This window comes from Aulonocara sp. 'chitande type north' Nkhata Bay, linkage group LG3 (assembly GCF_057382095.1).
Source record: "Aulonocara sp. 'chitande type north' Nkhata Bay isolate Kocher_YH1m ecotype deep benthic linkage group LG3, A_spYH_male_GT1.1, whole genome shotgun sequence".
Taxonomy (NCBI): Eukaryota; Metazoa; Chordata; class Actinopteri; order Cichliformes; family Cichlidae; genus Aulonocara; species Aulonocara sp. 'chitande type north' Nkhata Bay.
The window spans coordinates 40294952-40320944 of record NC_141346.1 but is presented as its reverse complement, the minus strand read 5'-3'; the positions used below and the strand labels follow the sequence as shown (position 1 = coordinate 40320944).

At 42.9% G+C, this 25993-nt stretch overlaps 1 protein-coding gene across 1 annotated transcript in view; it reads right to left on the bottom strand.

Moving 5' to 3' along the window:
- Positions 1–25993, bottom strand: part of rbpjb (recombination signal binding protein for immunoglobulin kappa J region b) — a 52471-nt gene that overhangs the window by 5919 nt on the left and 20559 nt on the right. Inside the window, exons 2-8 of the mRNA XM_086281127.1 lie at positions 16324–16362; positions 7910–8005; positions 3759–3924; positions 3324–3498; positions 1817–1954; positions 1421–1533; positions 37–177 (exon numbers count right to left, since the gene is read on the bottom strand). Of these exons, the coding sequence (XP_086137253.1) occupies positions 37–177; positions 1421–1533; positions 1817–1954; positions 3324–3498; positions 3759–3924; positions 7910–8005; positions 16324–16362 (868 nt within the window). The remainder of the gene's footprint in view (positions 1–36; positions 178–1420; positions 1534–1816; positions 1955–3323; positions 3499–3758; positions 3925–7909; positions 8006–16323; positions 16363–25993) is intronic.

Sequence of the window (25993 nt, the reverse complement as noted above, 5' to 3'; positions counted from 1 at the left end):
TGAAATGATGCGTAGAGATATAAGAGTGACACTGACTTGAAACTGGATGATCCTTTCTTGGGAAAGGCACAGGTACATGCGCTCTGTGTCCTTCAGGTAGAAGGCACACTTGTGGAGCTGGGAGACGGGGTCATCGGCGTCCAGCAGCGCCGTCTGCTTGTCCACCTTCCGGATGATCTGAAAGGACATGAGAGGGGAACAGATTAGCCGACTGCACGATGGGAAAAAGGAATCGGGCAGGGTGAGCGTTGGAGAAAATTAAGTGCAAAAAACCAGAAAGAAACTGAATTAAGGAAAAAATGACAGTGATCTGGAAGCAAGGGGGAATGAAATGCAGGACTGCATGAGCAGGGAGATTAAGGAGGAGGGGGACAGGACACACAAGCAGAAAAGACAGAAGAAAAGAAAACAATGTCACGAGAAGTTCAGTCAAAACATGAGTAATACGGTACAAACATCAGGCTGCTGCTTTCAGAAAAACTCAGTATTAAAAAGGCTTTCTGCTATTTCACGGTCAGCATTTGCCAAGTTTTACCATGGATACGTCACAAAGGTAGGTTTAAATTTTATTAACTTAAACGGAAAAGAGGGGTCACTGCGTTTGGTGCCGCTAACCTCTATGACCGCGGCCCTTTTAAGGAGTTATAAAACTCTCGGGAGTGATCTTTGACATCAATCTAACTTTTGATAAACAAATTAATGATGTTGTTGGAACGAGCTTCTTTCATCTCCAGTCACCTGCAAAGGGGAAGCTTTTCCTCTGGTTCAGAGACTTTGAGACTGAGCTATCCATGCCTCGATTTCATCTCGATTCGATCAAAGTAACGCTCTGTATTTGGACGTCAGTCTGTCACCGCTTTAGCCAACAGCAGCTGGTCCAAAACGCTGCAGCACGGTCATTAGTTGGCACGTGCTAGTGATACCACGTATTGGCTGTCAGTCAGTTTTAAGATTTCATTAGTAGCTTTTAAGGTCCCTCTAGAGCAGGGAAATCTGCTGAACAAATGCTCCTGTCTCGAGGTCCAGATTAAAACACAGAGGTGACCCTTAATTTGCCATATTTTAATAATAATTGAACATCTTTTGTAGTAGCCAGTTTATTCTAAGTGTGTTTGAAGCATAACGTGCCATCTTCAATATGCACGATGCGACGTGCCGCAGTGTTGCATGACTCATCACTGAAGAATGTGATTAATGGTTTCAAATACTGTTGTTTGGACAGTTTTTGATATGGTCTATTAAACAGCTCTCACATTTATTCGATATCAACGTGTTTCTCTTAGTCTTAGACTAGTTGGTTGGTCCAGTTCACGTTCATCTGACTCAATACCTTAAGTATGTTAACCGGGAAAGGCTGGATTCGTCCATCCTTGCATTACAGTTTCATATTGTGTCATTGTTGTGAAACAGTGATTGTTACCAGTCTGGGCAGGGCCATGCCGGTGACGGAGCAGACCAGCTTGACCGTCTGGCCGTAGTGGATATAACCGTCTCTCACAGTGAACTCCTCTCCTTCTGACTCCTCATCGTCCACTGCAAACACCAAGCACAGGAACAGGCAGTCAATGCTGCAACCAGCTGCCCACACGCACACGCTTTGGTTTATACACTAAAGCCAACATTCAATCTATCAATCAGCCCGTCACGTTCTTTGTCTGCGATGAATCACGTGTGTAATTACTACAACAAAGAACAAAGCTACGACTACAATGAACAGTGAGAGGGTGACATGTAGACAAGGCTGTCAAACTGCATCGCTGTTCTCGTCAATGATCAGAAGCTTGTGTAACAGATATGAAACCTGATGGAGACTCACACAGGTGGATGTAGAAAGCGCCCCACTGTTGGGAGCTGGCGTGAAAGTTGCCACCCTCCACGTGTAGATACCGCGTGCTGACTGTTTGGGAGCGCAGTCGGTTGAACAGTGCCACCTTGGTCCCCGATGCAATGCACACTGTGGGCGGAGACGAAAGCGTGGAGACACGGCCGGTTACATAACGCACCAAAAACAAGTTGCTTTCAGGTCGGCGCGATAACAGAGAGATAAGACGTCTGCCAGCTGGCAGGACGTGTCCTGTGTGTAGCACAGGTGTGCCACATGTGACATAACTGGGTTACTGGACACTCCATTTTCACTACACTGCCCTCTGGTGGTTAGAAATAGTATTGATCGACTAACCGATTAGCTCAAAACACCTTGTTTTTAAAAAAATTACATTAAATCATAAAATTCTGAGCATATTTTAAAAAGTAATGAACAAACTAAGGCTATAAAATATGCAAGAATAAAACAAGTAGAAAAATGAAGTTAGAAGACAAATTCAAATATCATTTACATTTCAGAATATTCAGTGCAAGATGGAAACAATGCAAATTAGCAGTTTAATTTAGGCTTTGATCAAGGTTTTAAGCTTTTTCTCAATATCCTCACAATGGCTGTAAGAAAACCCCCACATGTGCCTTCTTATTGGCTCCCTAAAGAAGAAAAGAAATCAAACCTTATTCACTGTTAAATGTTTTGGTGCAGGAATTGGGGAGACACCCATTGGTGCTTAAATACTATGTCTTCTACGTGCCGCCTCCTCCTGTTTAACGTTCATCCAAGGTTTTAACCTCTGTTCTTGCCTTCACTTCTAGTCTTTTGTATCAAAGCAGTCTTTCTGCTTGGACTCTGGTTGGATTGTGGTTTCATTTACGCTCTTACTTTGTCTAAACACCCCCCCTACACACGCGTGTTAGTAAAGGCATCTTCACTCCAGCTGATCCATACTTTTACAGGGTAAGCGAATCTTAGAAGAGATACAACCAATCCAATGTTTTCCAGCTGCAGTGAGAATCAAAGTACTTTTCCCTGAGCTGCTAATGAAGCTCTGCTGACTCTGTGGTAAATCCAATCAAGTCTTCACAATAAAAGCATCCTGCCCTGAGTGTGAAGCAGCAACAGTTTACATCGGCAGTAACTTACAACACCGACAGGCCTGAAAACGAACCATAAAATAAACCGCAAAAGTGCCGAGAGGCTCACAGAGAGAGCCACTTTACAAACAGACGTCAGGGTACGAGGCCGGCACGTCCGGGCCGTGGTCTGTACCGAATATCTTGAATGATTTTGCGGCTCGAGCCAACCAGAAGAGAGACCCATGAAACGCTCTAGCTGGCTATGCAGTAAATCATGTTAAGCGCATGTTAATATGTTTAAGGCTGTTGTCAGGGTTTAAATTTACAGCTCTGGCAGACTGAGCTACACACTGATTTGACATGAAGAGTGAATCTAAAAGGTAAACACTCACAGCGAACCTCTAAACTTATCACAAATGACTCACAGTCAGCATTTTTGAGGGACTGCTTCTTTTTGGAGGGCTTGGAGATGACTTTGATCCTCTTGCTGAGGAAGACGCCGATGTCCGCGCTGTTGCCGTAGAACATCTTGACAGACAACATGAAGTGCTTTCTCTTGTCAGAGTCGGATATGTACAAGGTTTTGGCTGTGCAATAATTCTGAATGAGGAGGCAGAAAAAGAAAGACATAAACAATCAGATTCATTTCTGTTCATGCATATTAAACATATTAAGCACTACAGGAGAAAAACAAGCTCCAAATGTGCTGGAGGCATGTGACAGACTTCCTGTTTCTGTACTGCAGGGTGCCTGGAGGCTATACCGCACGGCTATGGCAGCTTCTGCTGAGTAACTCCATGTTCCTGTGCCAAGGTAAGTGACAGAGTGACAGTATGTGTGTGGGTGGGTGCGTGTTGTACCTTTCCCTCTAAGTTGAGCTGTTGCATTTCTTGGTCGCTGTTGCCGATGCCGATGAAGGCGCAAGGCTGCGACTCCTGGTCGGAGCAGCCGTCTCGCTCCATCTGGTCCTTCTTTTTCTTCCAGCCGCTGCCCATCAGGTACACACAGGGAGGAGGGCAGAAGAACCTGGAACACACGACACACGTGCAGCTATAAACGCCAGCATCTAAATCTTTAGAGGTGATGAAATAAATTTGTTTTTGTGGTGATTTTTTGAGACAGAGATTTGTTGAGAGTTGCCAAAAAACCTGAAGCACCAAAGCTCTTCTTTAAATGTTTCTGCCTTTTACTCTCGTCTCTGTGCAGATGATCCCACACTGCTTCAATAATGTTGAGGTTGAGCTCAGGGGAAGCAAATCCATGTCGGAAGGTGCTTCACTTTGCATTTTTCTACCCATGTATGCTTTTACTGCACTGGCAGTGTGTTTGGGATCACTGTCATGCTGAAAAATGAAGCTGCTGCCAATCAGATGCTTTCCAGATGATTTTACACGGTGGATCAAAATCTGACGGTACTTTTCTCGGTTCATAATTCTAATCTTAACAAGATCTCTGACACCACTGACTGAAATGCAGCCCAGACAATGACACAGCCTCCACTGTGTCTTACAGCTGTAAACACTCAGGTTGTACATCTTTCCTGAACTCTGCACAATATACACGATGACTGGAACCCAAAAAAAAAAAAAAAAAAAAGATCCAACCAGATGTGCTGTCACTGAGTTTTAGTCGAGTTCTTGGGTATTCTGGCACACCTCAGCCTTTCATCCCGTTTCCCTTCCTTATGAACGGTTTCTTGACACTTCCACTGAGTCCATGTCTGATGAGGCTTTAATGAAGAGCCACATGCATCTCTCAGGTCCTGTTTCTGGCAATGCCGGATCTCCCCCCCCCCCATTTCTGAGTCTCATGACTTTCAGATACTGTTCATCTGCTGCAGGTGGTTTTTAGATCTGTTGCTTCTTTTGTCCTGAACTTGTCCAGTTTCCTCAATTTTAACTCTGGCTCGTTCCTTGATTTGGGGGCGTTTTTAGGCTGGAAGGAGTCATAGCTCAATGTTAAGTGGCTTAACAAGCAGATGATAGGTGTAAATATGGGGAAATAAAAGAGAGAAGAGGAGGAATAAGAGAAGGAACAGAAAAGACCTGAATGTGCACTTCCTAATTTGAACCAGAAGAGGGCACTCTTGCACCAAGCTCCAGCTGGAGTCCAACTTGGGTCAACAAGCTGTTGTGTACAGCTACAGTAAAACATCTAAAGGCTGTCACACTTCATTCTGCAGATGTTACCGTGATCGGTCCAGAACCTAAATGATTTGTCAAGAAACGAGAAGCAGCATTTTGAATGAAATCTAACTTTCCTTCCCCCATTTTTAAAAAGGTCCCTCATTTACTTCTCTTCTCCTTTCAAACGCACGTTACTACTGTGAAAACAAGAACTGCCTTGAAATAACTCGCAAGTTCAGCTTTGTTAAAAGAGAAATCCACTCATTACAGAACGAGCACACACTTCAAATAAATTCATGTGCGTCAGTGTGGAACTGGAAAGCGACCTATTTCGCAACACCAGTGTCTGTCTCTGTGGGTGTTTGTCTACTTTCACCTCCTATAAAAAAGCTCAGACAGCGAGAGAGGCAGCTTAGAAAGAGGGAGACGGCACATTAACATTCTCAGTGCGTCCACTTTTGGGGGTTTTTTCCTGGGGCGCTCTCTTGTTAAGGCACAAAAAAGGAGGAATTAAGCGGTCTGACGCAAAACATGAACGCAGCCTTTTGCAGGCCAGGAGGATGTTTAAACAAATACCTGCAGCTACATCCGAACACGGCCTTTGGGAGTTGCTTATCACCTGAAAAAGTTCAACCTCAATGCACAAAAGAGCAGCATTAAATATGTGTGACAGATGTGTTTGAATGTTTCTCTTCGCTGTCACTTTAACTGGATGAGATGGCTTAAAAAGTCCTCAGAAGAATTCGTCTCAACCTCTTTTCCTATCTCTCTCCCTCGCTCCGTCTTCTGTTGCGCTCCAACTCTCAGAGGTGTCTGGGAGTTGGCGCACAACAGCCGATTTACCAAGAGATAGGCCCCGATGAGATCGCAAGCAGCGCTGCACCTTGGCCAAGAAACCGAGTGGTGGGGGGGATTGGGGGGGGGGGGGGGGGGGGGGGCTCAGGAGAGTTGCAAAATGAGCATGAGGTGTGGAGGAGCGCTATAAAAAAAGCTTTTAAGTGAGAGATAAAAAGGTGAGTGCATAGTTACAGGAAGGGCCCGAGGAAGATGAGCTAAGAGGAACAGATCCAAAAAAGGAAAAAAAAAGCATGTGTTACGATGGCGAGCTATCACCCTGCGTTTAACCAGCAGCATCAGGTACGGCATGAAAATGACAACATTAGGTTGTCACACGTGCGCTCGCCCGTGAAAGCTCACACCGAAAGGCTTCACGGTGCTGCGAGACGCCGCCTCCTCCTCTTTTATTCTCGTAGCTCTCAGTCGCAGCTCCTTCTTCTTCCGGCTCTCTGTGGTTTTTAACGTGGCCTCGTGGAAAAGGTCGCCTCTCGCTTCCTTTTTTGACCTCCACAGATATCAGAGGTCAGAGGGGTCAACACAGCCTCTCAGCACAGAGGCACCGTGCTGAGGAATGTGCTTTCGCCCGACCCCTCTTGACTAATGTACACTACCTGTATTTGCCACAATAGTTGAATATAGATTAGAGGATAGTATAAATGCCTCTGGGCCACAGGTGTCTGCAACCAGTGGGGACGGCTAAAGGGTCAAACAAACAAAAATATCCAAATTTCCTTTAAAAAAAACAAACAAACTAAAATTTAAAAACTTTTTTTTTTGTTGCTTTTTTTAACTAGATGTTAAACTGTGTCCGTTCTTTGAATTATTGTGATGCAAACAGATAAATAAGTGCTTGTAGCACGTTTATAAATAATCAAACTTCTGAGGAAAAATAAACTGCGTTTACAAGAACTGTCGGCTGATCGCAATCTAAGCAGCATTATCGCCACGGGCTGAAGACGAGAAGCCGCCAGCATCACTAAGGAAGTAAATTTAGCCAGCTGGCTACCAGAGATGGGCAGTAACGTATTAAAAGTAACTGTAATCTGATTACTTTTTCCAAGTATCGCGTAAAGGATTACTTTGAAAAAAAAGGTAATAAGATTGCTGTTACTTTCCCGTAAGCAAACTGCATTACTAAACAATGACTTTGTTTGTGAGAGTGTCTCACGACAATGACATACAAGTGTGCGACATCGAAGTGTGCAGATCAACAATGCATAACATGGAGTGTGGGAGAGAGTACGACCATGCAGCAGGCTGAAAGGTCTATTGCTTTATAACATATTCAGGTTGTGTGTCATGTTTTTTTTTAAGTAACTTAATCCACTAATTACTATTTTTAAGTAACTTGGCCAACACTGCTGACCACCCAGATCTCACCCACAGGTGTGTGTGGCTGTGCCCAGCGTATTTTTCTCACATCTTTTTGAGACGCGTCTGCAGACAGTGAAGCTGGAAATTTGAAAAGTCTGTTTGTTTGTGTGGTGAGTCGCACAATCTCAGAGTGTTGTTTATGATTTTAAGTTTGTAAGAAGGGGTTAAACATTCAGCAGACTGATGAGCTTTTAAAAAGGGCTGATCAGAGCGATTTACAGTCGTCATTTTCTTCTTTGAAACCAAACAAAACCACCGAGCTGACAACTTAAAAACAGAAACCAATGAGAGACTGGATGATCGCAAATACACTCCATGGTGAAATCCATACAATGGCAGTGATGACAATAATGAGCATTTCTGGTCACGTGAAGGGCTATCCAGCGATCATCAGTTATTTAGTGAGACGTTCTCAAGGAGGCAGACCACTAAAATATTCAAATAAAACAAAAATCCTCCCCCACAAAGTCCTACGCGTCTAAACAACTGCAGACTCCAGGATAAAATGTAGCAGGGGCCGCTAAAGAATCAATTGTGTGATGTGTTACTGTGAGGGTGAAACACTGACCGGCATTAATAGATTTGCTTTAGATTCAAGACCAAAATCTTTTAAGGATTCCCAAAACCTGAAAAAAAACATTAGACAAGAAGCTCCCATTTCATACTGAACTCACCTTTTCTCATTGCCATAGGATTTCTGTGCAACTTTTGCGTGTAGGATCATGACAGTTTGGTCTCCTCGCTCCTTCAGGTAATTCCTCATCGCTTCTCTGCAGGAAGAGAAAAAAGAAGAGAGATAAATTAAACCAGCTATGTTCTAATCTGAAAGAGGAAGTGACGTGAGTGCAACTTCACAGAAGACTTAAGAGGAGGCCACCCTCCTTGTGCATACATGCACTTGCAGCGACCTCTGAAAAGCCAGAGCCTCCACAATATGCTTGCAGAGAAGCTGAGCTCTCCCTGGGTCCATCCGAGGTTTAAGGGGGGAGCAAGAAAACACCAGAGCCAAAAAAACAAAAACAGAGCTGAGCTCATCACCAAAGATTCCTCATGTCGTGTCAAAAATGTTGCGAGGGTCGAGCTCCGATTACTTCTGTCAACTCTGCCAAAACTTCTCACCTCCCGCTACACCCTCACCCCCCCCTTCACAGGCGCGAGCCGAAAGCTTGCTCGACTGAGAGGCGCGGAGGTGAAAGATCGGGCTTAGACGCACAATTAAAGCACGTCATGCGCATGGAGAGCAACACACTTTGACCCGATCGCTACACACGCACAGATGTCAGTGTCACCTGACACGCCAGGGGATCCTCACAGGGCTTCCCACTCAAACACGCACACACACGGCTTTTCACTCTAGCACGTTATACTAGGCCGCACACTCTGCTTAGACATGCCCTTTGTTATGATAAGCAAGGGGCCTCCTCAGTGTGTGTGCGGGACACAGGGGCAATCGGGGGAGTGGGCGATACAGAAGAAGAGGAGAAAGCATGATGAGGCAATTATTTTTCTGATTATTTCAGTCTCACTGCAACACTAAAAATCTGTTTTTTTCTAAATTGCTGATCGCCAGCAGCTATAAATGAGACTAATAGAGGTACGATCCTGGAATTCCACACAGCCTGACATCACTTAAACACCACATGGAGAAAATGATATCAAGCCGGGGTGGACGGGGGAGTGCGTACGACTCCAGTTCGACTCGGTGGAAAACAGTGGTTTCGTTAAAACGTTGGACTTCTCCCCACGGATGCATTTAGAATGTGATTACGTTATTAAAGGACGTAACCCTTCTCTGGGAAGTGAATCGCTGGTGTCACACACACACACTCTAATCCCGCCGGGTGGAGTGGAGGGGGGACTCCTGTGCTCAAAGCTCTGATTGATTATGGAGAGAAAACACAGTCCAGGCCTGCTGATGTCAGACCCTGCAGGGCACATGTCACACCTCTGATACGGCCTGTGACCTACTGCTCCCACAGGCAGGATGACTCACACACACACGCACACGCACACGCACACGCACACGCGCACACACACAGAGGATTAGGGCAGTTACCACTTAGAGCAGGGGTCCCCAATCCCAGTCCACGAGGGCAGGTGTCCTGCAGGTTTTAGATGTGTCCTTGATCCATCACAGCTGATTTACATGGATAAATTACCTTCTCAACATGTCTTGAAGTTCTCCAGAGGCCTGGTAATGAACTAATCATGTGATTCAGGTGTGTTGACCCAGGGTGAGATCTACAACCTGCAGGGACACCGGACCCCTGACTTAGAGGAAGCTTCTAAAAGATGGTTTGCATCTTATGCATGTCCTAAAGACCCTAAATAAAAACATTTAGATCAAGCCAAAAAAAGATAAAGATATACAATTTGGAGCGACAAGTAAAATACATGAACAGTTTCAGTTTGGCAATCATGTGGCCCCCTAACAGCGGGATCTTAGCTTGTCTGCCTAGAGACTGCTCTGCAACAGTCTGCCAAACACCAGTGATGGAAGAAGAGTGTATTCACAGACCAGATGGTGAAAATCTCCGTGCGATTGTGTTGACTGATAGCAGACTGCCACAGTTGGCCGTAGTTTCCAACTACTCAGAGCTGTAGCCTTACTGCTGTAGTCAGTACATTTCAAAAGATACAACTTTTACTCTGAGGATGGACTTTACATTTCTGCAGGTTTTTAGTTTATACTACCGCTCAGTGACTTCATATGCTTACATGTAAACTACAGGCTGCTGTGGCGATCTGCGAGGGACCAACGCAGTCACAACAAGATTTTTGGTGCATTCGCCCCGTTTGTCATTTCACCCAGTGACAGCCAGCAGCCTCCAGGAGCCACTCCCCCACCAATCGGTGACCAGAGGACGCATCGTGTCCAATATGGCAGACACCTTGAGCAAAGTACACATGAGAAACTTCTATAACACAGGAACACAGCCTCTCTAATGGCATCTGACATTAAACTAAACCTATCAGTTTTGCATAACCTTTAAAACATCCAACAGTGTTAGCTTCAAGCACCTAAATAAATCAGAGAACATCTTTAAATGATGCTTTACCCCCATTTTCAGCTGTGTTTTTTTAAAATCTTGGACTCACTAATGGAGAAGCTTTATATAAGTCACACTTAAAATAATCTATGTTTATCTTTAATAATGGTCTGGGTGCACACCCAGGCAGTTTTATCTGCCATCCCCCTCCTGCTAAACCAGCTTTCTTCTGATTGGCTGCACCTTGCAAACAGAAAACAATAGGTATAGGACCATGTAAGTGACATCATCTCTCACTGATCTCATACGGAGTCATGAGTAGAGAAAACAAAACACAAATCCTTGTCTTTGGGCTTACAAAGATCATCTATGCATGTGCTGACCTCCTTATAAGAGCAGCACGACTATAACGGTCCACTCAGACCATGCATTCGGTGCCATACTTAATGAGATCTTTGGGCTCCGTCACTCATTTTGAAGCTCATGTTGTCAACACTTTGGAATCAGTTCTTGTGCTCCTGACAAAAGGAAATAAAACACCAAATTAAAAAAAAGAAACGTGATATCAGCCAGCCTCAGATTCAGGGTCACGCTCATAAAAAAGGGAAGCAGTTTGATCAAATATTTAAATACAATGGCACGTAGTTACTGCACGACCACAAAATGTAATGCTAGTGTTTGTTAAGTGTCGTGCGACAGCCTCGGCTTGTGGTTGACACCGTTTCAGCGCTCACCAAACCCTTCCAGACCACTGTGGCTGAGTTGGGGAGAGACCATTCCCCATCAAGACACAAATGCTTTGGCACGATCGCGCTTTGACTCACAGCGGCTCTTTATGCATGCCGATTTTCACTTCAGAGCGCCTCCAAACAACCACTGAATAGATAACAAAGATGCACCACATGTGGCAGCAATCATGTGAAACTGAATATCCTATGATCAGATGGAAAAAAGAAAAAAGCAACAACACAAAAGTCCCCAACACTGGGTCCATCGATCCAAACTTGTGCTGTGTAGCCAAGCTTTGTTCAAACCCGCAGAATTTTATATGAAAATCTAGCGGGGAACAAGAGCTTTATAAAGATACCAAATATGTCTCGAAGGATTTCGGGGGAGACGAGTATAAAATGATGCAAAAGACATAAAAAAAGATGACAGATGACTATCACGAGGCAGTGAACCAGAAACATCAGGACTTTACGCGGGAGCTGTGTATCAGAGGGGGAAAACCCTAAAAATGGATTAAAGCAGTATTTGTGCATTTGTTCTCTATATTGCACTGTTACGCTGTGCATTATTATTCAGTCTTCAGTAATGTGTCAACAGGGTTTTTCCTGTCACCCCACCCAAAACGTTTGGGCTTCCCCCCCTGAAGGAATACGAGTGTAATAAAAAAAAAAAAATTTTTTTCTTCTTACTGAAGCATAAAACAGACAATTCAGTATGATATTTACTGCCTAACATACATTTTGTTCCAAACAGAGGTGCCAGAAATATATATTTTTTCTTTTATACACAAACAGTTATGCCCATGTGTGTATTAATAATAAAGACAATGGAAACGGGACATGCTTCCAAAATCTTTTTCGTGCTAGAAAATGCAGGTGGCAGCAGGAGAGTAACGAGATTCCCGTCTCTTAAATGACTCTTATTCGTACGTCTCGCATCGATATCGACAAAGACGCGGCTTTGATCTAACACATTCACCCTAACACGACAGGGCCGTCTTGAGTAATCATCTGTAGCTTATACAGAGTGAAACACGAGCGCACGCACGCCACACAGACTGAGCGCTGGAGACGGAAGGAGAAGTGAGAGAGACTGTGACCAGAATCAGCTCTACTTCCTGTGCAAGACTAGCACGCAGCAGATGCACGAAATTCCAGTGCAAATCAAAATACGAGTAAGACCAAATTTCAAAACATTACACTGTGTTCATTTGTATTTGAGGGATTAAAAAACAAAACTGGGGGTAAAAATAAATAAATAAATAATAAATCAGCCCTTCATTCATGCAGAGACAGGAAACGAGGGTCACTTCATTTAAACCGAGTACGCCCACATGTAATAAAACCAATAACCACAGATAAGAGTCTACATCACACACTCACACAGAAAAGTAACAGCATCTGAGCTGCAGGTTTAATTTCTGACGAGCTTTATTTAGGTCCAAAAAATGTGCTAAAAGGCAGTCTGTGACAGCGAGTGAAAAGAAGGAGGGAGGTCAGAAATAAAACGTGAGGGGAGGAGATCGGGCAAAAGAAAAATCGGAACATACGAAACAAAAGACGAGACGCTTGAGAGGTGAGACAAAAATGTGCCAGACAGATTTATAAAAAGAGGCATATCTTTAACAGCAGGCGGTGTGTGTGTGTGTGTGTGTGTGTGTGTGTGTGTGTGTGTGTGTGTGTGTGTGGGAGAGAGAGAGAGAGAAAGGAGGGGTGAGGTTAAGTCAGGCTACAGATGCAGCAGAGCAGACAGGCATCTGCCCCGTACATCTGCCACAGCGTCTTCAGCCGAGCAGCACTGTCATAGGACCCCCTGTGAACACACTCAAACACACGCACACGAAGAGCAGAGGGGCGGGGCCCCATTAATACACACATGCGCGGTGAAACAGCTCAATTAAGATGATCAGACAGTAATTAGTTTGCACCTTGTGCATCACAAAAGGTAGATTACACACAATTGTAGTGTGGGGCTTTGGGTTAAAGCATTAACAATCAGCCACTTTAGCCTCCTTTTACAAGGCTAGGAGACGTGGCCTTCACACACACACCCCTCACTGTTTGATGTCTGACCTCCGGATGAGCCGTGTAAGCTCACGTGCGCGCGCGCGCACACACACACACACACACACACACACACACACACACACACACACACACACACACACACACACACAAATGGAAAATTGCTGACAACTGTGGGATATTGCTACAGCTTGCACTCATCTCAGCTCTGATCATTTGCTACACGGTAAACAGAGTAAATCCTCCGCTTTGACATTTCTGCATCAACGACAAAACGTGAGAAAATTAAAATACGCAAACAGAATCCGAATTAAAACAGCACTGGTGTCGTTGCTTAAGTAGCGTCACCGATCACTCAGGAGAATATTGCAGTGGTAAATGGTAAATGGCCTGTATTTATATAGCGCTTTTAATAGTCCCTAAGGACCCCAAAGCGCTTTACATATCCAGTCATCCACCCATTCACACACTGGTGATGGCAAGCTACATTGTAGCCACAGCCACCCTGGGGCGCACTGACAGAGGCGAGGCTGCCGGACACTGGCGCCACCGGGCCCTCTGACCACCACCGGTAGGCTACGGGTGAAGTGTCTTGCCCAAGGACACAACGACCGAGACTGTCCAAGCCGGGGCTCGAACCGGCAACCTTCCGATTACAAGGCGAACTCCCAACTCTTGAGCCACGATCGCCCATATATGATATGGCAGGTGTAATCTGATCCTAAAACATACAATCAAACAGCCAGATCAACCCACTGTGACCAGAGAAGTGAAATAAATAAATACCTGCTTTTTCTTCTAGTTGTAGCTGTGATTAACAGTTTGAAATGGCTCATTTATGCTATTGACAATACAGTTCCTGCAGATATGCTGGTATCAGCATTTATAACTGATGAATGGCAAAAATGTTAGGGAAACTGCTTTTGTTTTTGTGTGTCTGAAAGAAAATAAACATATTGGCCCATATCTTGAATTGTTAAAATCACCAAATATCAAAATCAGTATTGGTTTTAAAGTCCTTTAAGTCAAACTCTACGTGCCCATTAGACTGTAATCCCTTATGACTAATTTCCAAATTTTTATATTAGCAAATTTATACTTTTTAGACTGAATGTGTAAATTGATCCATTTTCTGTTGCTTTGCTTGTTATTTAAAAAAAACCAAACAAACAGTAAATTAGTTGCCAGTAAACTTGGCAACCCAGCCTGTATTCTCATGTTGAGTCCGTTTGTGTAAATTTGTGCAAGCGGATGTGTCTGAACCCTAGAAGTGTTTGTTCCAGTCGAGTAGCCTCCCTGACAGTGTGAACCTCTAGGACCTGGAGGTTCGGCTGCCATAAAAAGCTCCTGCGGGATGCTGCAAAATTTTAGAGCAGCACCCAAAGAAAACCTGCGGACGCGAAGACTCTACGGCAGATTGACAGGCCAACAAAGACCATAACCATAGTCACATGAACTAAACGAGCTCTGTTGTGCCTTTCGGCTGTTTGTTAAAGAGTGTTTTGTGTCGGTCATATTTCTGGCCATCAAAAACCATCAGACGAATCGAAGGGCCAGTGCGAGCCAGCGGACTGGCAGCACATGAATAAAGAGGGGACACATCAAAAGGTGCAGGGGCCCCTTTTTCCAAAACCACGCTCGGCTGTTCCAAGCAACACGCAACCCCCTCATTTTCCCCGCTGAGTGCCACGCGCAAAAGCCGAGTGACACTGACACACACACACACACACACACACACTCTTTGTTATTCAGAACAGCAAACACCAATAAGCAAACAAGTGCGTGCGCGCACACACACAATCCCTAAAAAGCAACCCACATCATCCATCAACGGTCTGGATTCACCCAAATGTTACTCCAAGTAACTTGGAGCAAACTTAAGACGAACTCAATAATCAAAAACTTGCAGTACGGCTCGTCAAAAAAGCTACACACAGTAAGACGAGTACAGCGCAGAGAGCGCACATTCGGACCGTGAGGCCTCAGAAAGGGTTATTTATTGCTTCTCTAGCATGTTTCTCCACAAACAACGGCAAAAATAGCACGGTTCATTTCAACACACGCACATTAAAACAGTCCCAAAGGAGGCGAGTCTGCAGAGATCTAAGTAATGAGCGATCAATAGCAGAACAAAAATGAGGTAATACAGCAAAGCTGGGGTCAACAGAAAGCAGCTGTGCAGGACTCCACAGTAAAGCTGCACATGTCGTACGCTATTGTATCAACAACAACATTGCAGCGGTTGTTATAGACGCATTTCTCCGCTTCTGGAAATCACAGCCTGAAATGAGCTCCTCGCTGCCTCAACAGATTTTATGTGGCAAACCTGCTGGTGAATATAAAATTATTAAAACGCTTGTAAAAATTAGGCGTGGAAATCGTAGTTAAAAACAAAAAAGTTCCTGTTAAAGAAAAAAGCGAGGTATTTATTATTCACATGGTGTCAGTTGGGGATGTGCCGGTGGACAATGTCGAGAATCGTTCATGTTAATAGTGACAGTTTGTCAACTAAGGAGGTTTTTTAACTAACATCCCCACCGATGCATCAAGTTGACACTGTCACATGATGAGTTTCATTTTAAACTGTTTCTGCAACGCCACAGTTACACATGTGCCCTCAATGTACAAAACAGACGGGTATGGGCGTGCACCAGCGCGTGTACAAAGTTCATGCTTGGACTTCTGCACGCTTTGAAGGTAATGTGCGTGTGTCGTGTGTGTGTGTGGGTGTAGTGGCTACACGGACCAATCATAATCATGATCTAACAAGAGAAAACAGGCTAAAGAAAGAAAAGAAAAAAAACTGGATAAATAAGCAGAACTAACAGTCTAAGTAAAAAAGAAAAGAGAAATAAATCACTTAATAACTTTAGAGCCTTGCAGCTGATATCCACCCACTAATGTAATCACCCAACACTAGGTTTGGGTGAAGTGATTTGAAGTAGCTTTAAGCTTATGTTTTTAAGAAAAAAGGGGAGGGGCGTGGAGTTAAACGACAGGGTGGGAAAAAAACTGTGTAGTTTTTGATGTTTTTTATTGCAAAGGTTTCTTTTTTATTGGTAATCCCAGAGTGGTATTAGTAAGCCACATATTAGGGTTACTTCAGAGGGTCTCTATACTTTCATTCTTTTGAGAATGTGTCCAAAATAGTAATAATCAAAACAAAATCAAATCTAGAAAACAAACAAACAAAAAAAGGTAGCAAATACCTTGGGGAGGGGCGGGTCCGTAGAATAGGTGTTCACAAGAACACAACGGCATACATAAACAAAGGAACACACAAAACCCAGCACTATGACAAGAAAACAAGCTCTAAAGGGACCACGAGTGCGTGTGCACACCCACCTTGTTAGGCGCTGTGGCTGAGGGCGCTCCCCGAACTTCCTGCAAAGACACAAAGTGAGAAGAAAACATGAGTGGGTTGGTTATCAACCACGAACACACGCACAGTAAACAGTGCATGGCAAAAAAAACCAAAAAAACAGCACATGTACAAACGCACATAAAAAGCAGCGTGGCCTTGGCAGCGTGTAATGGCAGCGTGTTCAAACAGAGTCTGTGCCAAACGTCGCGCCGCTTGTTTGCCGTGAAAACACGACTTAAAGCGAATGAATTTTGTTCAAACTAATTGCCGTCGTGTTGAGACACGTTGAACATCAATGGGAAAAAAACCCCCACTGGGTTCAGATCAGCTAATCGGTATATTTAGTATTACTACTGAATTTCAGAAACTCAAGTTCAGCAGCTGAACAAACGACGGTTCTTCAATAGCCGACGCACTCAAACAGGTGTGAAGGGTTTGAGATTACAGAGATTTTAAATGGTGCTCAGAGAAGCCCTAACCATATTTATCTGTGTGACTATAAGCTATAATCTTAAAACAACACATTAATTTAGCCTTGCTATCAATAGGATCTTCACAACACACACCCCAAAGACAAAAAAAACAAAAACAAAAGAAAAAAAACCCAACACACACACACACGCACGCACGCACGCACGCACGCACATTTCTGGCTTTGTGTTTGCAAATCTAAATTGTAAAACCTGAACAAGAACATTGACTTGATGAATTTTTTGGCAGTGCCTCCAATGCACTGGTGCTGAAGGCATATTGCAGCGATTTAAAAATTACAAACCACGGGGACAGAAATTCTCATTTTTAAATACTGGTACTGCAGCAATTTAATTACTTCATTGGTATTTCTGAATTAACAGCAAAAGCGTGAATTTCAACAAGAAAACTGATCTTTTTAATTTCTCCTGTGAATGCAAATTATTCTAAAGTATTCAGAGTGTGCAAAAATACAGATCGAAAAGCATTTTAGCTGAACCCACTGACATTCTGCCTGCTATTTTGTAAAGAAAGACCGCTCCGTGGCACGGCACTCCTCAGGTTAAAAAGGTCTCCGTTATACTGACGGTTCAATGATTCTTCAGGGAAACGATACAAATAAGCAGAGAAGGTAAACGTGCTTAGTTAATGTGAGTCAGCCGAGGACCATAATGAAACAAGAGCTGGACTGACTCGTTTGGTTGATTGATTGATGATTTCCCCTCCCTCCATGTATGGAGTCATTACTCTATTACACACCAACTCAAAACATCCGTAATAAGAAAAGAGAAACAGAACAAACATGGAGGAAGTGCTTAACCCTCTGATTTAAAAGCATGAAAGAATATCAAACCTCTACTACAACTGCTACATCTACCTTTGTCTGACAGTGAGCAAAATTCAGTTCAGTCCTTTGTTATTAAAATGTTTTTGTGCTCCACATTTACATTATCCTGTCCTGTTGCAGGTTCTATGTGGATAAACTCTGAAAGCAGAGCAGGGCCTGCTGTGGGTAGCAGCCGTGTAAGACGCTGTGGTTGCAGTTCAGTCAGCAGGTCCTCTGATAGAATAACAGGAGAAGCAAATAAATGGCGCTTTGAGGACCCAGCAGGGGCTGGTTGGTAGGCAGCAGCTAAACTCGCTAATTAAAACGCATACAGTTCATCATAAATAAACTAAGGGCACAGTCCAAGCTTTTAAGGTGTGTGTGCCTAAAACAATGTCCATTAACAGAAGACAGCATGGTGACCAGAGAAGGAAGAATTTGTGAATTGTATATTTATTCTCGAGCCGAGGTGATTTTGCAAACATTCGTCATGATACAAAAGCCTGAATTTAACTCAAACTGTTGGGTGAATCATGACTGGGATGGATAGATCGTTTATTCTACCCAAACGGAACAAAGTGACGTGAGTTTGTGCTGAGTGGGCTGCTCTGCACAGTTTAAACCCAAACGCAACAAAAGAAGAAGATTACAGGATCAGTCAGGTAACCATTTTTCGCCCTCGGCTTAAGGTTCATGACCCGACTTTAAAGTCCTCAAATTTCCGTGACTATGAAGACGTCACACGCTACCAATCACTAAAGTTTCTGCCCCAAATGTTGAAAGCTGACTTGAAGTCAAATTCAGTGTGCTGGAAAACTGATGAATCAATATACTGTCACTGAGTCATACTCAAACTCTTAGTAATAGATGTAGCAAGGAAACTACCGCAAACAACCACATGTGCGACGATGGGGTCTAAAGTTACAACATATCTCAGCTGAGTGTGACGGTTTTATGGTCAACTTATTTCTTTTATGCTTGTAAAGCAACACGTCGAGCCTTTTACACGCAATACAGAGAAACTGTTTCACTATTCTCCTCAGGACTGAAAAAAAGAAACAAATCTGCAAGGAACAAAATCTCTTTAGGGTAATAAGTCACTGCTAACCAATGAAAACATGTAAAAAAAGGGGAACAAATGATGTGGTTTTGTGACAGGCTGTATCTGAAGACACAATTTAAAAAGACTTCTTTGCCAAGTTGTAGACACAACACTGGTTTGTCTGTCGAGTTCGGTGCGCTTCTCTAATTAAACTCTGATTAAACAGGTCAGAGTTAAGTATGTTAACATTACACTACTGGTTGGAATTAGTCAGCTATAAGGACTGGACTGAAAAAGCAGCCAAGATCCAAAGAAAAGCTTTGACAGATGTAGAGAAAGCCTAGGGGTATCGCTCAAAAACATGCTTTAGAAAAAAGGAAGGAAAGGGAAAAGGAAAAAAAGGGGCCCAAGACTTTTGCACAGTACGGTAGAAACAGTCGGCATGGATACGTGTGCTTGATTGCACCTACACCTTACAACCTCAGTGGGAGCACAAAGAAAAGCCATTTGTCTGAGACTGACCATTACGACTCGGATCCTGTGTACTCGGGTTGGATGAAGCCTCTAAACGATCGTAATAAGGGTTTGGATGTGAAGCAGCGTGAAATCGTCAAAATTACAAGCGCTAAATCAAAAAATAGTGGGTGGCAAAAAAATAAAGTAAAAAAATACAATTAAGTAAGAATCCAACATTCAGACCACCTTCTGTTTTACAAGAGCGGGTGTCGGTGGTCAGGAAATTACACTTTTTTTGTTTTCTTCCACACAAAAGGCTCCAATATTCTCTGAACAGTTTCTCAAATGAAAAACGCTGCACACTCTTTATAATGTGTGGCTTAATTACCAGCGAATCAAGTGATCTCAACGGAGGCCGGTTAGCTCGACAGTTATACTGTAATAGAGCGGTTTGGAAGCATCAGAGTTTTGTGCACAGCTCGGTGAAATAAGAGCTTGAAAACAGTGTCGGTTTTCTATTTATTGACTCAAGGCTGAAGTTTTATTTAAATTTAAACCCCAAGAATCAGAATCTGCAAAATAAATTTCACACAGACCAAGGACCCATCGTTAAAATATCCCATTTTGTCGGACATTAACCCAAAAAGAAAGAATCGGTTCACCGTCACACACGAGAATGAGTCTGAAAGGCAAATGGTTGGTCAAACCTTCAAACATACACATACCTGCTATCACAAAACTGGCTGGGTTTAAGGGCTTATGTCTGCAGATCTACATATTAAGTTATTAAAAGGTGGTTATATAAAAGTGCCCAGTGCCTCTACAAAGAAATTTATTTATTTATTTATTTATTTTAAAGTTGATTAGGATTTTCATTCTCGTGTAGGATGTGGTAGCTTTGCATGCTGCCTGTAAGTATGTCACTACATCGTAGATAGCATCAGTAAACACAGAGATACTGTGTCACTCAACTGGTTAGGGGTTTTAGCATGCAAACCTTGGGCGCAACTTTTAGAAAAGTAGTCTTGATGCCACAAAAAGATGGATAAAAATAGCACGAAAAAACAAAACAAAAAAAAGGCAAGGGGAAGAGGGGATGAAGGCCAGGAGAACGGGAGAGAAACTGAAAGCATGATCTGTGCCAGAGACAGACGGAGCGAGTGGAGGTGGAATAATTATAAAGGAGGACAATCAATAAGGTTCCCACAGTGAAACACTGATGCCTCAACAAGCTAATGGATTCCAGACGGCTCTCTGTTCTCTCCCCCTGCTTCCAAACCTCACCCGAACCACTGAAAGCAGGGACCGAGCGAGGAAGGAACAATACGGGGAAAGTGTAGGGGAGATTACAGGAGAGGCGAGCAACACCGAGAGGATGGTGCATAGAGGATACAGGGTGAGGAGATCAAATTTAAAGATTTAGAGGTGGATGGAAGAAGAAAATAAAGACTGCTTCCTTTCTTTTCTATGTCTGCACTTAGTTTTTTTTGTGTGTGTGTATTGAATTCACTACTATCAAATGAAAGTAAAGCCTGCAAAATTGATTATAGACAGAATTTACAATACGCACTGATCTCTAATCTCGCACATTCTGATTCTTCATTGGGGTTATATGCAAACATTGCGGATGGCAAGACTGATTTTACTGCAAAGTAGAGCACAGAGATCAAGGCGGTCAATTGTTAAAGAGTTAGCAAGTTCTGTGAAAAACCACAGTCCACATTTCCATTCACCTCCACAGACTCGAGACACAAAACACCAACAAGAAAAGACCTAGCACAGGAAACCACAAAAGGTAGAGCTGCAATGGCAAAAGAAAGGCATGCTGACTGTTGCAGCTGCAGTTTTCGGGTAGGCTTGCCTACAGTCAGATGTCTCGTTGCGTGCCAAAGTTCATCAAAGTTCAGTTCGCGCTTTGGTGACTCAAGGGTAGCACAAAAAGCAACCTGAACCCCATCAAAAGCGAATCCTCGGAGTGCACGGAGATTTTTAGCTACACTTGAGCCTTTCTTGAATAGTTTTCATTCACTTATTAATGTTGCATGCTTCACTGCGTTCATCACTCCTGTTCAGCTGATGCCTCACTTTGCGCCAGCATTTTAATGCACTTTGCATCTCCTTGGGGTGCTAGACAACAAGTTACTAAACATAAAAATATGTCTCATCTTTTCCTTTGGACTTCATGACCTAAGGAATGAGTAAGAATTTTGTCTGATTTCTTCCTCCTCCTCTAACACTTTCCTATGAACATGACGAGACACAGGGTTTCATAAGCAGTTTAAATGGGACATTTGAAAGTTGAGTTACTGCTAAATAGCCAGCCGCAACAGGTAGGTTGGTAGCCTTAGAAGAAGAAAACAAGAAAAGAATAAAACCTCATTAAGCCGTCACTGAAGGTGGATGCGGTGGAGGAGATACAGTTAACCAGGAAGGAGTGAGGTCATACTAGCAAATGCTTGTTAGGGCAAAAACGATGAAGGAAAGTTGACAACCAACCAACAAAGATTTTGTGACCCGGGGCTGTCTTTTAGTCATTGCTGCTCCAGCAGGAAAACCCCCACCCTGAAATTGGGTTTTTAGGAAGTGACGAAAGCGCAACTCTGTAAGAGACAGGGCTGCATGTGATTCATAACTCAAGACAATCTGAGAATTTCAAAGCAACAGTGCAAAAAAAGTCTGTTTTGGCTTTATCATGTATCTGTTGTAACCCCTTTAAATGTGCTGCAAACTCAAACCCATGTTTTGTTATGTCACCTTTCCTTCCACATGTGGCTCTCCTTTCTAAATTTGTCTTAAAACTCACTTATTAAAGCCAAACTTTTATCCTCCTCAATCATTTGGTTCCCACTTGCTGCAAGCACCAATATTTTCCCTGTTTCCTCCCCTTTTTCAGTCTTTTACATGTGTGTTTATAAACCCTGTAATGGCCCTTTGTATTGTGGCCATATCCTATTAGGAACCTGATAGGCCCATTAAAATGCTAAGCCAACTTGCTAGTAGCTTACCTTGGCATGGTTAGTTATGGGTTAGTGTGCCAAGGGCAGTGAATAGATATGAGCAGGGACAGTGAGTCTATTTACAAGTGTGCAGTGCAAGGCTATGCCCTTACTCTGGAGTTCCAATGGAAAGCATGAGTGATGTCTCTGTCAGCTTACAAAGGTGTACTATTGGTGCCTTTTGAGTCTTGGTCTGTATGTATATGTAATTCAGTAATAATCAATTAAAGATAAGTACAATAAGAGAATGTTTTTAATTCCATATTTTGAAAAGACAGACAGCGATAATCATGCTAAGCAGGCATGGAGTTAGTCAGGACACAAAATCTGAAAATGTTATGGGACTTGGGTTTTCAGTTTAGTATTGTAGGAAGAAGAAAGTGGTTTCCAATTTGTTTGCCACAGACTTTGTGAAATCAGCTACGTTCTATAGGCTAAATTTTGCAGTAGCTAAGGTTATCCAAATGCTCAAGCGAACATAATATAACTAACTTTATACCTCACAGTAACGATAGCAGGCTACACAGCAACCACCCTAACATTTCGGTCCGTCTTCTCATAAATCTATGAAATTAATATTTTAAATAAAATTAATTTAGGATTACATGCAGGTTTTTGTGGGTACTGAGAAGTGTGCAACCCTACTGTCACAGACTTCTAAATTTCAGGTATTGTGACACGTCTGTGAGGCAATTCTGGTCATTTATTTGCCAACGTTTTTGAGAGACAAATGAATTTTCAAGAAAGCAAATGCCCACCGCTTCCTATTTTTGGTTCTCCAAACTTGAGAATTTGATGGTGTTTGTGGGTTTTTTATTCTTTTTGGTTAACTCAAACTCTTTCGGACTTTTTTTAAACAAAGACAATCTAAACACACTTCATCATACTGTCAGAATTTCTTACAGTCTAAATCCTTCTAAGTGGAAAGTAAAGACAGATGAGTCAAAGATGATGTATATTAACCACAGCCCTGATTTCAAAATTGTAGCATAGACTTGACACTGATATTTTTAGAAGGGAAAAAAAAAAAGATTTTTGTAATCAAGTTTTAAGGGCAGTTTGTTTTCAGATTTGGAATTTTATGGTGTTATCACTGGGAGAAAAATCACAAACAAAAAGGTCCACCCCACACTTCTTCCTCTTAATTTGCTGCACTCTCCTCCCACCCCCACCCCCTCTGTATATATTAAATAATGCACAGCCACATTTTAACTACAACTGCATGCACAGTTGATGTGTAGTTTACCACAATTGTGGGTTTTTTCCTCAAGATAAAGGCCGACTTAATACAACCGCACATTCTCAGTATCAAAAATACACCGAGTCTGACATCAGCATTTCTTTTCTATTGCATTTTCTACTACCAGACTACCAGAAGCATCTCGCTTTGCGCCGTCTGTTGGCTTCACTGGCTTGTGAGTGACAGAATGAGGGTCCTGACAGCACAGCAGATAGCTACCGGCTGAAAGTTTTTGACAGAGAAAAATCTGAGGAGCACAAAGTTAGAGGAGTGCTCCCTTCTGTCATGTCACCTGTTTGTTTGCCTGAACCAACGCATGCATTAATCTAGGATGCTGAAGGGAACGTGACAGAATAGTTTGGGTATTTCCGTTCTTATGCAGCTTTGCAAACCAAAGACTGTCAAGCTTCACCTTTCCAGTGATGGATTAGGTTCACCAAACGAATTGTTCTTAATAGTGTTTGGAGCAAAACCGTACCGAAAGGAAGAAGGAAAAAAAAAATGAAAAAAGGTTTTTCCCCAATACTGCCAATATCATTTGTTTATATTACTAATTCCCAAAAGCACCTCTTTGTGATTCAGGCTGACTGGGAGTGCACACAGATGGCCACAAATATTCACAAACTGACACCAGACTGACACTTTAATTTCTCAGAGGGTGAACACAGGAGCAGAGACAAGGTGGCAGACCGTATTCTTGTGGTAGCTTATTAAAACCCAGAACCTCTAACCAGCAGCAGACACGACTTAAGACGCAGAGTGAAACTCCTCGCTAAACCTCCCCTCGGGCCTCCTCCGCACAACATATGCACACAAGTCATAGCGACCATCGCTAAGACAAAAGCATGCACGTTTGTCAAATGTAGACAAGAGACAGCTGACGTCAAGACATGAAACCTAAAAATCTGATTGAATCAAGTATTTGAGTCACTTTATTCGATGCAAATCGAAATGCTACAAGAACAGAAAACCATTCATCCACTCCCATCAAATGACTCTCTAATGCAACTTTAGAGCCAATAAGTTAAATTGATTCATCAAACACCATAATTGCTGGTTGCAGCTTCTCTGAAATAAAAAAAAAAATATTAAACCTCCCCCCAGTCTGCAGCTGGCATCAACATTTTAATTGGGGGGTGCTTTTCTTGATGAATTATTACTCTGAACAACACATCTGTAATTCCTCTCGAATAAAATTAACCTCTGGGTGGAGCGTGGTGGGGAAACGGGGCGGTTGTCTCCCATCCTTCTCTGACAGGTAGCATGACATATGAGGTATTTGTGACAGAGAGGGTTGGCAGTTACTATGAATAGAGGACCACCACCCGCCTCCGCGTGCTAGCACGCGAGCGCACGTTAACACACATCGACACATGCACACGCAACGGGGGGCTGATTGAGAGAGTGTGAACTCCGCCTGCCGTTCAGACGGGGATGTGTTTGACAGCTGTGACTGACAGTCCAAACAGTGCTGAGGAAGGAACGAAAAAAAAGAAACACGTCAACACCCGAAGGCTCAGAAGAGACACGAAATGCACACCCCGACACGGCCTCGGTGTGTGCTCGACTGAAAACGCACATCCAAAAACACATACATGCTTTTTGCTCTGTTGCTCAGGCATGTATCTGATACGACAAATCAAGCAAGAGGAAAGTTGCATTTTCTGTTCCTCAAACTTCTCCAGTCCTTGGAAACACATGTAGTAAGAAGACTCCATTTTTATAGCAATTTCAAGTCCTGATTCTAAAAAGGAGACATTTTTTAGACTATATGCCCTTCAACGAGTGATATTTGCAGGCCGCATAAACTGTTATGCAAATTTTTTGCTGTTCGTTGACATTTCAGACCTGCTTGTTTTCAAGCATCCCTAGAAGGAAGTGACAAAGTTCAGCAGAAGAAGAAGTGGTTGCTTTCAGCAGAGAAGTACTGCAACACCAGACGAAGGTGGTGCATCTTATCAAGCCGAGCGGCGTCACGTTATATATATATATACACAAGAGCTAAAAAATTTCTCACATAATACTGATGGAGAGTGATATCTGTGGTCAGGAAAAGGCACTTAGAGCAGCTTTTCTAGATAACATGATTAGAAGTGTTGCAACACGCACACAAAAAGCACCAGATATAAAACAAAACCCAAATCATCCAAGGCAGATGATTTGTAGATTTAGCTCCCTGCCCTCACAACATGTTTTTTTTTGTGGCATTTTAAGGAGGTGAAGCTCATGTAACTATAAATATAATGAATATATACAGTCTTAATTGCAATTGCAACATGAAATCATAGTGGCGAAGGAAAAAAAAAACTCCTTCAAAGGAAACCCAGCACTACTGAAAAGTTAAGCCTGCTGACGACAGGTCCTGTTGCTGTTTTCTGAACCAACGTTGACAAAAACGGCGCAGAAAGCGTCGGCGCTGATGACGACAACATCAGTTGCAGGATATTTTCTTACATTTCCTTACCACAAGGTCACTGGTTAGATGAGTAAGAAGCAGATATAAAATGACTGTGCAGGTGACACTGCTAGATTATAAAGAAGCCTTAGCAATCTGCAACTCATATGCCCTTCAAATGAATGCATTTACTGTAGCTGATGCTCCTTTTCAAAACAATCAACA